We start from the raw sequence: 16080 nt of genomic DNA, 5'->3' as shown, positions 1-16080 counted from the left end.
GATTGATATTTGAATGACAACTCTTTGACTGCTAGTCTGCTACACAGAAGGAACAGGGACGTTTTCTGCATGAAAATATCGAAATGACTATAATATCCTGAGCACTACAGTTATATGTATCCAAATAAAGAGGATAAAATAGTCAAAGATTTTTGAAATTTGACCATTGATTTTATCGTATTTCCAAGCTTGAGACCCTGACCGTCTGTTCACCTCGTAAATTTCCAACCGTTGATTTAATTCTCCAAAGCAAGAGAATCGTGGCCCACTAAATTCTTGGCCCAAAACAAAACGTGGCACTCAGCCTCACACTATATAGGTGACCATCCCTTTGAGATAGAGGCCAAGGTGACTTTCCCCAAGAGAACACAATCAAAGGGTTTTAGGGTTTCTTTTTCTTTGTGAGCGAAAAAAATGGCTGATGAGGGTTGTGAGAGGCTCAAGGGAACTGTCAAGTGGTTTAGTGACCAGAAGGGGTTTGGGTTCATCACCCCCGCCGATGGCTCTGAAGATCTGTTTGTTCACCAGTCTGGTATCAGATCTGAAGGATTCAGAAGCCTAGCTGAAGGTGAGGATGTTGAGTATCAGATTGAGTCTGGCTCAGATGGTAGGGCTAAGGCTTCCGATGTTACTGGACCTAATGAAGCGGCTGTTAAAGGAGGTTCCCGCAGCGGTGGAGGACGTGATGGAGGTGGTTACGGCGGAGGCGGTGGCTACGGTGGAGGCGGTGGTTACGGTGGTGGCCGAGGAGGAAATCGTGGTTATGGAGGTGGTGACAGTGGCTACGGAGGAGGTAGCCGAGGTGGTGGTGGCTACGGAGGCGGTGGAGGCTACGGAGGAGGTGGCGGAGGCGGCGGAGGCTGCTTCAAATGTGGAGAATCTGGGCATTTCGCTAGAGAATGTCCACAGGATGGTGGCAGTGGCGGAGGCGGTGGAGGTAGATATTCTGGTGGTGGAGGTGGTAGGTACTCCGGTGGCGGCGGCGGCGGCGGAGGCTGCTACAAATGCGGCGAAGAAGGTCATTTCGCCCGCGAGTGCACCAGCGGCGGCCATTGATCGTTATCTCTATGTTTGTTTTTGCTGTTTTTATGTTTCCGGTGCTTATTGACACCGTTAGTCTTGAATGATTATCTCTAGTATTGCTTGTTTTAACTTATTTTGTGCTGGTGGTTGATGGTAGTTAGTAGTGTCATGCTTTTTGTAATGGGGAGTTATAGTTTTGTTGGTGCGACAATGAATACTCTCTGTACATGTCGACATACATGTTTTGGAAAGCAATATCAATTATTATGCTGCTAAATTCTCTTATCACTTTATGGTTCCATACTATATTTTCGTGAGGTGCTAGATGAATTCATTTTGTGTATGTGAAACTGATCCTTTTTGTGTCCATCGTGTTTGTGTTTTTTTGCAGGCAGTGTTATTCTTATTAGTGTACTCCATGAGTTGGATTGTTATTTGGTTTTATTCGCTACAATATATTAATGGAGTGGTTGTGTCACAGAATAACTTTTGACTCTTAATATATTCCAGATAAACTGATCCTCTAGTGTGTATTTTGTGTTAAAGTAGATTATTTATTGTTGGGTTTGTTTCATCAAATTGGTTCATTTGGAGTTTTAACTAATTGTTGAAGCCCATTTGCTCTAAGAGTCTCTCCGCATGAGCTCTGGGTTTATTGGCCCATAATTGACAAAGATAATGTGTATTTAACGATGAGTAAATATCACAGGACAGGTTTTGATGAGTTTGTTCAATTTTGATTTCGAGTGAATGGATGGATGTGCAATTTTTTGCTCTATTTTTATAGTTCATACTTGATGCTTAAATTATTGTTGATGTATCCTGTTGATTAGACGATTCATGTGAAGATAATTGATTAATTTTAAAATAGATTGGTGTATTATGAATATAAATATCTTAAACGAATCACAAAAATTGTTTTCATAAATTTCCGATTCAAGAAGCTAACATTGGTTCGCAAATTTGCTTACTGTTATCATCTAAAATTAAATTAAATCGTAATTGAGAAGAAAAAATATAAGGATCAAGCTACAAGTCTTTTTTTTTTGTTTTCATTCTTTCATTGATGATAGCAATAATTTACTTCAAAGGGTGCTAGCATTTGACAAATAAGATATCAAAGGTGCCTGGGAACAAATGAGTTTGCTTTGCTTCATCGATTCTAGGTTAGCTTCACTTCCAAAAATCAACAAAATGCACTAAAGAACAATAAAGGCGTTGCAACTTTTGTGTCATAGCTGTGCTTTTGCAACTTTCGCGTGCCTTTGCAACTTTTGTGTGATAGTTGTGCCTTTGCAACTTTCGTGCGATAGCTGTGCTTTTGCAACTTTCGCGTGCCTTTGCAACTTTCGTGTGATAGTTGTGCCTTTGCAACTTTCGCGTGCCTTTGCAACTTTCGTGCGATAGCTGTACTTTTGCAACTTTCGCGTGCCTTTGCAACTTTCGTGTGATAGCTGTGCCTTTGCAACTTTCGCGTGCCTTTGCAACTTTCGTGTGATAGCTGTGCCTTTGCAACTTTCGCGTGATAGCTATGTCCTTGCAACTTTCGCGTGATAGCTATGTCCTTGCAACTTTCGCGTGATAGCTATGTCGTTGCAACTTTCGCGTGATAGCTATGTCCTTGTAATTTTCGCGTGATAGCTATGTCCTTGCAACTTTCGCGTGATAGCTATGCGTTTGCAACTCTCTCGTGATAGCTATGCGTTTGCAACTCTCTCGTGATAGCTATACCCTTGCTTATTACTTATCTTACTTAGTGAAATAACCTTTTACACTATGCATTTGTCTTTTTGCGCAACAACTTGCGCGTAAAAGCTATGCCCTTGCTTATTAAACGAGCTTATTATTTAACTTAAAAGAGCCTACACAAAACTAAACTAATCTGACATTTATATATATAATTTTTAAATTTATTTTACATACAGTAGAAAAATAATTACTTTGATATAATTTATAAATAATTCTTATATCTTTTTAAAATATATATAGTCATGTTATTTTAGAATTTTAATGGTCCAATAAAAATCTAATAAAGCTCAAAATAGAATTAATACTAAAAGAGATCAATTCAACACTATCTATAACAATATAATATTTTATATTGGTCATTTACTTTTATATTGGTTTGGGCAATTAAAATATATAACCTTATTGTAGTTTTCTTTTAACATTTAGTAATGTAATTAATGTTTTGCCGATTTATTTTCAAATAATTTAGTACTTCAAAAATTATATTATGACTTAATTATTTACAATATTTTCATCATGCAATAATTATATTATTATTATTATTATTTGTTGATTGTTTTAGTGATCTTGCGTATCATGTTCTGTGCTAAATTTTTTTTATAAAAAAATATAGTTATATTTTAATAGAACTAAACGAATACTTTAATTGAGTAGAAGATTATAATATATTTATATGAATCATTGACATGAGAAATCCAAAAAACTGGAGATTGAAAAACCCTAACTTTATTAGTTTAATTTAACAGCTTACATAAATTATTTAATTTAATATTTAAACGATGCGTACCAACCCGTTTCATATACACCCTAATATTAGGGTTATTTGTGAAGAATTCTCAAATACAAATAGTGAGGCATATTCCACTAAATGTTGGAATTTTCAATTTGGGCCAGTGATGGGCTCAGTCATTATCTTTGGGCTGAATAATTTCCATACACAGCATAACAACTTTATACCTCATCACATTGGAATAATTGACCCCTCTACTTATCTCTTTCTTAACTTTTCTAGATATTTTATTTTATGTGCCCTGTATGTAAATATTTACACTAGTTTTTTTAATTAGAAAGTAATCAATTTTCCACTTTATAAAATAGTATGAATTAATTGCAGTTCGTACGAGAAATATATAAAGTAAACACTTCCAAATTGCCTTCCTATCCTTCTGTCAAAAACAGCCCATATATATATATGTATAATAGGACAAAACAGTTGTCAAAAGAAATTTAAAAGAGTCAAGAGTACAAATATATATGAAATCAAATTATATAACCAAAGAATAATATAATTTAAGGAAAAAAATCAACAAAAAAGAAGGATATAAGGAGAATATAGAGAGAGGCAATTATTATGATTTAAATGATTATTTTTTCTATAAATGAATTAGGGAAAGTTTATTATATAATCTTATTGATTACTTGCCTTTTAAATGAGTATGAGAATATATTCTGATGATAAATGAATAAATAACTTGAAAAACATTTAATTGACAGTTTTATCTTTTTTATATGAAATTAACCTTATGGCCCACTGCCCAGCAAGGTGGCACTGAGGTATATAAAATAGCATCCCCTTGCTGTAACAATTCCAGAGGGGTTTTAGGATTTCTGTTTGTGAGGTAAAAAAATGGCGGAAGAACAAAGGTGTAAAGGAATCGTCAAATGGTTCAGTAACGAGAAGTGCTTTGGGTTTATATCTCCTAAAGATGGTTCTACTGATCTCTTTGTTCACCAGTCCGGTATTAGATCTCAGGGTTTCCGTAGTCTCTCTGATGGTGAGGAAGTAGAGTACGTGATTGAGTCCGGCAATGATGGCCGTTCCAAGGCTGTTGATGTTACCGGGCCTGATGGAGCACCGGTTTCTGGAGGTGGTGGTGGTTATGGTGGCTACGGTGGTAGCCGAGGTGGAAGCCGTGGATACGTTGATGGAGACAGTGGATACGGTGGAGGTAATCGAGGATACGGCGGGGGAAGAGGTGGTGGTGGAGGCGGTTGTTATCACTGTGGTGAATCAGGCCACTTCGCTCGTGATTGTAACCAGAATGAAAGCGGTGGTGGTAGAGGAGGTGGTGGACGAGGAGGCGGTGGCCGTTGCTACAAATGTGGCGAGGACGGCCACTTTGCCCGTGAATGCACCAGTGGTGGTCAGTGATCGTGGCCTGCTATGTTTTCAGTGTGTTTTGTGGCATATGTTCGCCTTTTTTAGTAGTATTAGTATTATTTGAAGCTTTTAGCATTGTCGATGATGCAATGAATACTCTCTGTACAAGTAAAAACATACATGTTTTTGAAGCAATATCAATTTATAAGCTGCTTGCTTAAATCTATCTTTAATTTTTCAATTTGAAATTTCACATCCATTTTTCGATTGCTAAATTTCTTTATTGTTGAAATGCATGTTTATGTGTGTGATTTGGATCTTTGAGTTAATGTTGGAAATGATCCCTTTCTTGTTACTTCTTTTGTTTATGGCTTGCTTTAATGATAATGCTTATGTACACTGTTGGTGAATACGGTTCTATTATTGAGTGGTTCTAGCTATGGAATAACTTTTGACTACAGGAATTTTAAAAGCAAGTTTCTTTAATTTTGACTGGAGAATCATTTTTATGTTAAGTCACCATTAAGTCGTAATTGTATGAGCCCATGAAGTAAGTATTCTACTTTTTTTTTCTGGGGTAAATGTACATGATCTAACTATAGTACAAGTGCAAAATTCAGTATAAGCTTAATGTGACATATTCACATTGCGAGTTACAAAAGTGGGAATGAATTACATCTGAGTAGTCTAAAAAGATGTCGAGGTAACGTCTTCAGTAATCAAGAGGTCACGTATCTTGGCCATTGCTCCAACTCCAAAGTAAACTATATGCAAACAATGAAAAATAGATGAATCAATCAAAAGATTAGACCGCAGCAAAACTGAAATTCAGATTCAAAACCTACCAGTTTTGTTCATTTGCGTCTTGATTACCTATCTCTAACCAGCGTCTTGGACTGCTCCAAGAATTTGCTTGTGTCTTGTTTATGTTACACATTTGATATCATCAACTTTGGTCCATGATAAAGAGGGCCTCGAGTTTCAACCTAAACCATGATAACACTTGCATAATTGAATCAAACTCAACAATTTCATCAGACTAACATTGTACATTGACTAACATGTTATAATCTTGTATAAACAACAACATACCTATTGTAATTCCACCCGTGGGGTAAAGTATTACGCAAATCTTACCCTTACCTCCTCGATATTGTCAACAAAAACTGGAAGAGGGAAGTTTAAAGGAGTACCTAAATTTGGGACATATTACAAAACTTGATAGGTTCACAGGCGTGAGCCTCTGGACTGATAAAGTTCCATGCTTTCTCTGCCTTGGTTCACAAGTTCTTCAACAGTAGGATCTTGCATTAGGTGTCCCTGTTTTGTAGCCCACTCCAACACTATATGTGCATTGTCATCAGCTAATGCCTCACTATCAGGAACATGTGTTGCTATGTAACTCAAGAGAATCAAACAAGGAACTTGAACCATTTGTTCACCAAAGTAAACATGTGGAACTAGGTGCTTGGTACCTCCTGCTTGTATTATGGCCTTGCAGTGATTGACTCTCAGGAAATTATCAGAGGAAGCGAATTTGTTCAATGCAATTGCAGCTTCCCTAGTTACTTCTGGTTCCCTATCATCTAACAGAACCACCAATGGACCAATGAGTCTGGTTTCCGTTGCTCGAAAGGTCCTTGCCAGATGGCCTATAGATCTGATGCTTGGAATGAGCAATTCTGAATCTTCCTGGTTGATAATTCTCAAAAATTGATCAAGCACAGCTTTAGCAGCAGGTGCAGTCGGCTTGAAAGCTGCACGTCTCAAGTCTGAATTTAGCTCAGCAACTCCTGCAGAACGAGTTAAGTTAAATCCACAAGGGTTAAAACGGATTCCAACCTTCACTTTTCATTGATTTATAAACACATCTATTTTATTAGCTAAAGCCTAAATGTGATACACTTACCTGTGATCTCCATAAGTGCCATGGCTGAATGATATTGTACTTCATCATGGCCTTTCTCTAGCAAAACGGCAAAGCATAAAAGAGCTCGGGATTCTGTAATATGAGTACAAATGCTAACATTTCCTGCACACAGATGCCTCAGTGCTCTGGCAGCCATTGCTTTCATTTCAGCTTTTGTAGCAGGATCTTCATATTCCCTCCCTTTAATGCTAGTCCCTGTCAGTCCAACATGGTGGCTCCTCTGCTGATTCGGGTTTTGTCGCTGCTGCTGTTGATTTGTACTTGTTATAGGATTGTTGGGCTGATTCTGTGCCTGGGATTTCAAGGCCATCGCGCTTGTAACCAAACTATGAATTTGGTTGGTTGCTTGATTATCCATAGGATGAAGAATTTTACTATGAGTTCTATTGTCATCATCTTCAAGTTTACCTCCAGTATCACTGAATTTGCTAGTACTAGAAGAATTAGAATGTGCCATGGCAGCAGTGTGTATGGACATGTTCTGATGTTTTGTAGCAATAGCATATTTACTATGTTCTTGAATTGTTTCAAAAGCCAGATGACTAACCAATAGCCTAATAGTATTTGCTTGAGCAAAATGATCTTGACATTTGTGATGATTTGCAGCCAATTCTGAAATTGCCCAAGCCACTACAACCTGAATTTTCATATGCCCATCTTTTAGAATCTTAGCAAACACAGAACAGACACCAGCATTTACAATTTGTTCAACACTTTCAGGGTCTCTACCAAGAAGACCAATAGCCCTCGATGCGTTCTCCTGACCCTCCATTCGTCCTTCTTTAGCCAATTTCAACAATGGTGCAACCCCACCTTCTTCTATAATCAACTTCCCATAACGCTCATTGTCCCTAGCCAATGATACAAGCGAAGCCGCTGCATCAGAACGATCTTCTAACGACCCTGTACACAAAATTGCAATCTGTTCCCATATCAGACACAAAATTGGTTCATTAGCTGCAATTGGAGGAAGCCCGAGATACTCATCATCACGATCATCCGCTGGAGTAGACACACGTAACAGCCATTGAACATCACCACATGAATTCTCAAGCTGTTGTGACGTTTTCTTCAATGCAGCATTTGGTATAATCGTGAAAACCCGACTCAATCCCCTTGCACAACATTTAAATACAAGAGTAAGTGCCTTGTCTAAAACTTGTTCCGTGTCATCAATGATTCGACGCGTTGGACGCTCGTACAAGTCATTGCTCGCTCGCGCTGCCTGTCTTAGCAGCGCGGCCAGCCTCTCTGTTTTCGCTTTAATTTCAAGACAATCTGCCTTAAAATTACAAACTTCATCTGCCGCTTTTGTTACCTGGTCTGCCAATTGTATTGGCCGTGCTAGAATTTGTTTCACTATGTCCGCCATCGTAATAGCGGACAATCAATTAACAAAAAAAAAAATTAAAAATCAAAGAAAATAATAATAATAATAAAGGTGCAATTTGTTACTTCTATGGGGGGTTTAGGGAAATGATGAAATTGGCCATAAACGGAAACGGAGGTCAGGAGGTGGCGATAGTGGTGACGGCGGGCGGGGAGAGGGAAGGATGGATGATTCAGTATGGGTTTTGCAATGGTGAAACGCAAATGTCTCTATAGCTTTCCATGAAAATGGAAAACAAAAAATTCATGGACGTTACAACCTTATTTATAGGAATTAATGTTTGTAGTAGCCGAAGAAATTGAGTCACCATTTTAGCCACTCGATATCTTACAATCTCAATTTTTCAGTTAAGTCAATGGAAATGTCAAAAGGTTGGCGAACAAGTAACGGAGCAGACAATTATATATTAGTAATTAATTAACCTCCCACTAATTCATACACATATATTGATAGTAAGTAACTATTCTTAAAAAGAATGTAACATATCTCTGCAGAATATTTTTGCAAAAAAATTAGTAGAATTATTATTTTACTCGAACGGATTTTGAATTTCGACCACCAACTGAACTTTGTAATATGTCTATTCAATATTTTAAATTGTCAACTATTAATAATATGTTTATATAGTTGCCAAAATATGTAAATTTTGTTTTCTAAAAACTTCAAAATTTTCTCTCTATAGTGCCACATACAATAAATATTATGGAAAGTGATACTAGCCTACGGCCTAGGTCATGAACTGTTTAAATGTACTCTAAAAATTAAGAGAACATCCATTTTACCTCCTACAGCATTGTTTATTCGCCTATTAAATATTTTGAATGATCAATTATTATAATTAATAATACATTTTACACAGTTAGTATAGTCTATACACGTATATTTTCATATCAATAGTTTATATAAAAGAAAAAAAAAAAAGCTTGGTGCATTATGTTCTGTACGTAGTACGTACACATATATATATCATTGGTGAAAAAATTACATGCAAAAGGAATGACGACCCATTAAATCATGGTCATATTCCATGAATATTTTTTGCAACAGAACAAGAAAAAAAGCCACTATAGTTTTGTAACATCAAGTACAAGGACATGCATGATGCATCATGATTTATGATTAATGTACTTTACAATATGAGAGCATTCGTTATATTTAGTACAATAATTGAGTTGTGTTTTATTATTAGGCGTATTATATTAAATGTTCATGAGATATCACATTAGGAGCTTCATTGTCCAAACATTTATGTGCAGTTCGAAAATGAAACATCATGTATAATATGGATTTGGAATTTTTTTCCATTATCATTGCATTGTCAGTATCCTCCCTACTAATAATGTTATATGACATTGAATATTATACTAACGTCTAATATTCACAAAATAAGTGTTGCAGAATTACTTATGTTAAGACGGATATACAAGTACGTCATACAAGATTAGCATAGATTTAAATTGATTATATTCCTTAGAACATGTATCGTGCACGTAACATATGATGAGTTAGCTTTATTTCTAATTATGATCACGATATGTAATAAGCTTAAATGGAGAAGGAAAGATTTATATAGCAAATTCTAACTTATTTGTGAATGGAAACATAGTTTTTATTTTATATACACTAATAGTGCAAAAATAATTCATACAATCTATGTGCTTTAATTGATGGGCAACTTTCATATATAGCAAACATAAAATTTATATTTGTATGTTATAACAAAGTTTGCATGATTGCACTCCACAACAAACATATAAATGTATAATTCGCTATACATATACAATTTGAAGCAATTGTATAAAACGAAGTGTATAAAACGAGAAAGAGAAAGATACTTGGGCAGAGAATTGTATAAAACAAAGTGTATAAAACGAATTGTATAATTATAAGTGTATAGAACAATTATATACAATTTGAATTCGTATAAAATGAGAAAGAGAGAAAGGCAAAAGAGACTTGGGCAGGGTATATACAATTGAATCGAATTGTATAAAAAGAGAGAGAGAAGTTATTTACAATTTGAATTTGTATGAAACGAGAAAGAGAGAAAGGCTAAAGAAACTGGACAGGGAGTATTTTAATTGTATAATTATAAGTGTGTAGGACGAAAATATATGTATTTGCATGTGTATATACAATTTTCTCTCACTTAATACGAACAGAAAGACAATTTACACATTTCATTTTTGTTTGTATAGCGAGAGAGGCGAGGGTGGCGAGCGAGATTAGGGAGAGCGGTGAGCGAGATCTGGGAGAGGGGAACAAAAATATATGTACTTATACAATTTCCTCTTGCTTTATACAAATAGAAACATTTTTTATACACTTGTGTTTGTATAAAAGTGAGAGGAAGCGAGCGAGAGAGGAGAGTGGCGAGCGAGAGTTTGAGGGAGAGAGGTGACTGACAAACAGTTTGCTACTGGGACACAATTAAATCAAAGGGTGATTATAGCAATTAATTTGATTTATTAGTTTGCCATTATATACAATTTTCTCTTAATTGACTGTAGCGAGTTATTGATGGTATCTCTTGATTACTATATTATGTTACTTATTTTCTAATGAAAGATATTCAATTGATCATGTAACCATATATCAGTGCCCATAATTTAGTTAAACTTTTTTTGTGAAGTATTCAGACTTGGTAATTACACTAATGTTTTTCAATAATATATATTTGTCCACAAGAATTAAAAAATCAGGGTGATTGAGAATTGAGAGGTTTAAGAACATACATATATACTTGTGATCTCACAATGGTATCCCCTTTTATGTTAAAGTTTAACATCGTCAGGAAAGTGCAAAGAAGGTTCAGAGTTTTGGACACTTCTATACTAGGACAAACTTAACCAATAGATTTTGATATTTTTGTTAGAGATTATTTTTCTTTTATTTCCTTATTTAGTTCATAATGGTCATAAAAATAATACTTTTTTTATATAATTTCTGTGACATATATTTTTTTAGTCAATTTCAAAAAGAATACTATCTTTCTAGAGTTGAAAATAATTTAATTTCAAAAATGTAGAATTATCTATGGAATTTATTAGTAGATCCTACTAATACTTGCTAAATATCTCATAGCTAATTGCAATTTAATATATAATTTGTCCCTAAATGAAATTAGCATGGCATTTTTGCAGTTTAGCTGCGAAATTTCATCTGTCGTTAATTCTATATTTTCTGCAGTGTTTTACCCTTAATAAAAAGATTCATAGTCATAGATAGAAATTTATTTATTTTTCTTAAGGTTGTATCAAATCAAGCAGCTTACCACTTCTTCCACTTTATGTTTTACGGAAAAGAGTCTTAAATACCCTTAAAGTATTGGAAATCGTATAAAATTACCCTCCATCCACCTATTGGCTCTAAAATATCCTTCCCATCCACCAATTAGGTCCAAAATACCCTTGTCATCCACCTTATGGTTCAAAACTGACCACTTATTTAACGGTTTTATATTTAAACTATTTAAATATTTTTTTAAATACGTGGCACTCAACTATTTGTTATAATTTAACTTATTAATATAATTTATAAATCAATCCACTACCCACCTATTACTAATTAAACCCCTCTAAATTAATAAATCTGTCACATCATTAATGCAACAACAGTTTAGCTACTGCCAATTGAGTGTTTTTAAAAATTTGAGGCGAAAATATCTATAGAAGTAAATTATCATACATTCAAGTGTCTAAATAAAAATTACCGATAAACTTAAAAGTCTGACTATGTTCATCTTAATTATTCTTACGTCTCAATTATGTGATGTTACTTCATAGGTAACTTTTTTTAAAAATAATATATTAAAGGTTTTAAAACAATCATAAAAAATTTATAAAATTATATTTTAAAAAAGTGCATGAATTAATTCGGAATGTATTACTTTTTTTACCTTTAATCATAAATTTCTAATTCAATCTTGAAAGAAAGTGTCCTCCTAAATAAGCGGTTCAACTTAAATTTAATTGGGGCTTCAATTCAGACTCAAATAATTTTGGATGTCATTTTCAGGAATCTATAATTTCATCGTGTTTTAGTAGTGTTTATGACGATTTTGATATTATAATTGGATTATTAATTGGGCGAAGTTTAGTTAGTAATGAGTGGGTAGTGGGTTGGTTTATAAATTATATTAATAAATTAAATTATAATCAATAGTTGAACGCCAAGTATTTTAAAAAATATTTAAAGAGTTTAATTTTAAAACAATTAAAAAAGTTGTCAAATTTTGAACCCAAAGGTGGATGACAAGGGTATTTTGGAGTCAATAGGTGGATGAAAAGGGCATTTTGGAGCCAATAGGTGGATGAAGGGTAATTTTGTACCATTTTCAAAACTTCAAGGGTATTTTAGGCCCTTTTCCCCGTACATTTTATGCAGCCCATTGTCTAATTTTCTTTAGAGAAATGCCTATATATTATGTATGTAGCATTTAAGCCACGTTAATATTTAAATTGGAAACATAATTTCATTATACTATTTGATGCATTCAATGGATCTAAACTATTGATCTATAATTTTAAGGTTGTGAATGCTTTAAAAGTAGCGAAATCAAAAATATAAAAATATGTTAAAAATAAGATTCAAACCAAGGCTTAATAACGTTAGGAGAGCTTTAAGCACTGATCCCAAAGCAAATGGACCAATTAAATCATTTGTTTATTGGGTGTTCTATGTTAATTTATTACAAATATCTTTCAAGCTTTTATATATAGCAGAATTGTAGAGTTCTAAGTTAACTATACTTCGAATCTTACTACAATACATATTACTACTATAATAATTATAATGCAATTATAAAAAATGTAAATCCTAATCATACTATAATTCTAATATTTAATCTATTACTAGTCGTGATATAATTCTAATCAAATATAACTATTGACGAAATATAATCCTAATAAATATAATTAATCTAATCCTAATGTGATTCTAATTCTACAGCAAAAATGTAAACTCGCCGGTCAGCTTCGTTGGACCTATTCCTTTGATATGTTCCAATCGTCAATTTCCTTCTTCATCAACACTTGTGGCAGATAGGTCAGTCGGTCAATCAACTGCGTTGCACCTGTTCCTTTGACATGTTTCAATCGTCAGTTTTCTTCTTTTTCAACACTTCCCCTCAAGTAGGGAGTAAAGGAACATTTACTCCTAGCTTGCTTTGAATATCCAGCAAAAAAAACATTGAATACCTAGCAAAAACTTGTTTTGTCAATGCTTCGGTATATTGATGTTGTTGTTGCCGAATATCCAGCAAAAATAAAACTTTGAATACTCAGCAAAAACTTATTTTGTCAATGTTTCGGTATATTGATGTTGTTGTTTGCTCTTCCTCTGCATTTTTGGACAGATAATACCATATTATTATTTTGTTATGACACTTTTTCTTTCTCTTCCCTTATATCAAAGCCTGTCAGAGCATTAACAAATTGATGAAGGATGGAATATGGTTCCTTACCTAAGCTTCAAGCAAAACTAATTGTTTTTTTATTTTTTTGATAGTATTCCCACATCTCCTTGATAGTTGTTGTTGTTGCCGAATATCCAGCAAAAATAAAACTTTGAATACCCAGCAAAAACTTATTTTGTCAATGCTTTGGTATATTGATGTTGTTGTTTCCTCTTCCTCTGCCTTTGCCTTTTTGGACAGATAATACCATGTTATTATTTTGTTATGACACTTTTTCTTCCTCTTCCCTTATATCAAAGTCTGTCAGAGCAGTAACAAATTGATTAAAGATGGGATATGGTGCCTTCCTTACCCAAGCTTCTAGCAAAATTAATTGCTTTTATTTTTTTGATAGTATTCTCACATCTCCTTGATAGTTGAGCAGCCCACAATTAGTTTTGTGTTTTCTTCGGTCAAGGTGCTTGAGATTCAACTCCTTGGTAACACAACTTCTCTTTTCAATCATCAATAGTGTCACTATTTTATTTTTTTTACTTTATTTTTTTACATCCTTCTAAACTGCTATAACTTTCCTAGTAGTCTGTCCAGTGGACAACTACTTTTATTTGGTTCATTCTCTATGATATGAATCAATTGAGATATGTGTGTCCTCTTTATGAGGTAATTTGTTGGCTTAAGTTTAATGGAGCAAGCGATAATTATTTGGTGAAGTAAGGAGATTTACATGGTTTTTGGTAGAAGGGGTCATTGCAATGTGTTTCTTTTTTTTTTGGATCAATACTGAGAGAGCGGAAGAACTTTAAGCACTGATACCATGTAAAATTATGTTTAGGCCTAACTCACATCCTAAAAGCTAGCTGTGATAAAAAGAGTCATTGCAACGTGTGATTTTTTTTTTTATCAACAGTATATACTCTTTTCCAACATGTCATTCTAGCTATAAATGTGTAAGCACACTTGAAAGTAAATAAGTTTTTGGTTTTGTTTCAGGTTTCTAATGCATGGTATCTGCATAAGGATTTAAAATCTTTGATTAAAAATGAAAAAATAAATTGATTCGTCTTTTATGGCGATATATTCATTCTTCATCAGCAACTTATGATCTTAAAATAAATATTTTTTTAATGTAAACATGTTTAGTTTAAATTTTTTTCTTGTGTGTGTAAGATAATATGTTAATGCATTTGATTTAAGGAAAACATTTACTTTCGTCATGAAAGAATTTTTTTAACAAGAATCACTTGTATTTATACTTTTGAAAAACAAAATACTACTACTATTTCTCATAAATTTTAAAAAAACAATTGTTTCTTGCGAAATGAAATGAACCAAACTTATGGGCAATCTGCACGCTTTCCCGAAGGAAAAAATTTACTTGAATAAGTACATTTCAATAAGTAATTATTAGTTTTAACGATATTTTTTATTTATTACTATTATTTATAATAATATTATGATAAATTTGCAATATATATTAAAAGTGAATTATATATGAAATATATACGTATTACAATTGTTTCAAAATAAATAATGTTTGTTTGGTAAGAATCGACACATTATATTAAAATGTGTAACAGATATATTATCCATCAATAAAATTTGTATTATATGTGTTTTATAAATTGTTCTTTGTAATATATATAGAAACTATCTTATAAATGTACTAAAATTGATCAAGTGAAAAAAAATGTTATTGATATTAATATTTTCTTATTTACGTAAGTTTCCCTTTCCGGAACATAATACACTTGGGCCTTAACGTTGGGCCTGTTTTCATTATCAGGCTTTCTACTGTAATTATTACACAAATAGCCAGTTGGACTTACCAGGTATATACTGATTATAGATGATTCCAATATTATTCATGATAAGTTTGTCTCATTTCCATTTCCATTTTGTCTTCTGTTTAATATTGTTCAAAAAAAATGTGAGATTATATTTTATTTTTATTTTAATACTCAAGAATAATTAGAATATAAGGTTGTTATGAGAGAGTAAAGCGAGCATGAACGTGTATGGGTTAAAATTATAAAGTGTACACTGTACAAAATTATATAAATATGTCAACACTACATTTCTCAACCAAGTACTAACTCTATGTAATTTGAAAAACTCTGTATGCATAGAATTGGACTATATATAAATAATTGGGACAAATCTGTACTCATACTATCTATAAATTGGATCTTTGGACACTTAAGATTAGACACATAAAGTGTGGATAACATCAAAGAAGAAATCCATGATTTATCAAGTAGAATTTTTATTTAATTGAGACGTGCATACACAATCTTATAAGAGTTGGGTATCAAAACGTGGTTTCTTCAACAATGTGGATAATTCGTTACTGAATTCGATTGCAGCATTGACAATGAGTTAGCGTTTGGTCATAGATGTCATTAACGATTGCATTTGTTTTCCAATAAAATGTTGTTGCAATTCGTTTGTTATATTTCCTATTTGTATATATT

At 33.4% G+C, this 16080-nt stretch overlaps 3 protein-coding genes across 4 annotated transcripts; 2 read left to right on the top strand and 1 right to left on the bottom strand.

Annotated features, from left to right (window-relative positions):
- Positions 1 to 324: 324 nt before the first annotated feature.
- On the top strand, positions 325 to 1308 carry LOC107008248 (glycine-rich protein 2-like). The gene has a single exon (XM_015207197.2). It carries the CDS (start codon positions 415 to 417, stop codon positions 1054 to 1056), a length of 642 nt encoding a protein of 213 aa, XP_015062683.1. The 5' UTR covers positions 325 to 414; the 3' UTR covers positions 1057 to 1308.
- Positions 1309 to 4325: 3017 nt separating this feature from the next.
- LOC107027587 (glycine-rich protein 2-like) lies at positions 4326 to 5121 on the top strand. The gene has a single exon (XM_015228722.2). It carries the CDS (start codon positions 4400 to 4402, stop codon positions 4922 to 4924), a length of 525 nt encoding a protein of 174 aa, XP_015084208.1. The 5' UTR covers positions 4326 to 4399; the 3' UTR covers positions 4925 to 5121.
- A 288-nt stretch (positions 5122 to 5409) lies between these two features.
- On the bottom strand, positions 5410 to 8540 carry LOC107016056. 2 transcript variants are annotated; one of them, XM_015216542.2, is made up of 4 exons: positions 6783 to 8540; positions 5966 to 6666; positions 5719 to 5859; positions 5410 to 5637 (listed from the first exon to the last, which is right to left on the bottom strand). In XM_015216542.2, the coding sequence occupies exons 1-2, from the start codon at positions 8173 to 8175 to the stop codon at positions 6101 to 6103; spliced, it is 1959 nt and encodes a 652-aa protein (XP_015072028.1). In that variant the 5' UTR covers positions 8176 to 8540; the 3' UTR covers positions 5410 to 5637; positions 5719 to 5859; positions 5966 to 6100. The 2 variants fall into 2 exon arrangements, with proteins under 2 accessions (XP_015072028.1, XP_015072020.1); XM_015216534.2 differs by having other exon boundaries at positions 6067 to 6666.
- Positions 8541 to 16080: the final 7540 nt, after the last annotated feature.

Source organism: Solanum pennellii, chromosome 1 (genome assembly GCF_001406875.1).
Source record: "Solanum pennellii chromosome 1, SPENNV200".
Taxonomy (NCBI): Eukaryota; Viridiplantae; Streptophyta; class Magnoliopsida; order Solanales; family Solanaceae; genus Solanum; species Solanum pennellii.
Note: the sequence above shows the minus strand (reverse complement) of the source record. Positions and strands in the feature narration are given on the sequence as shown.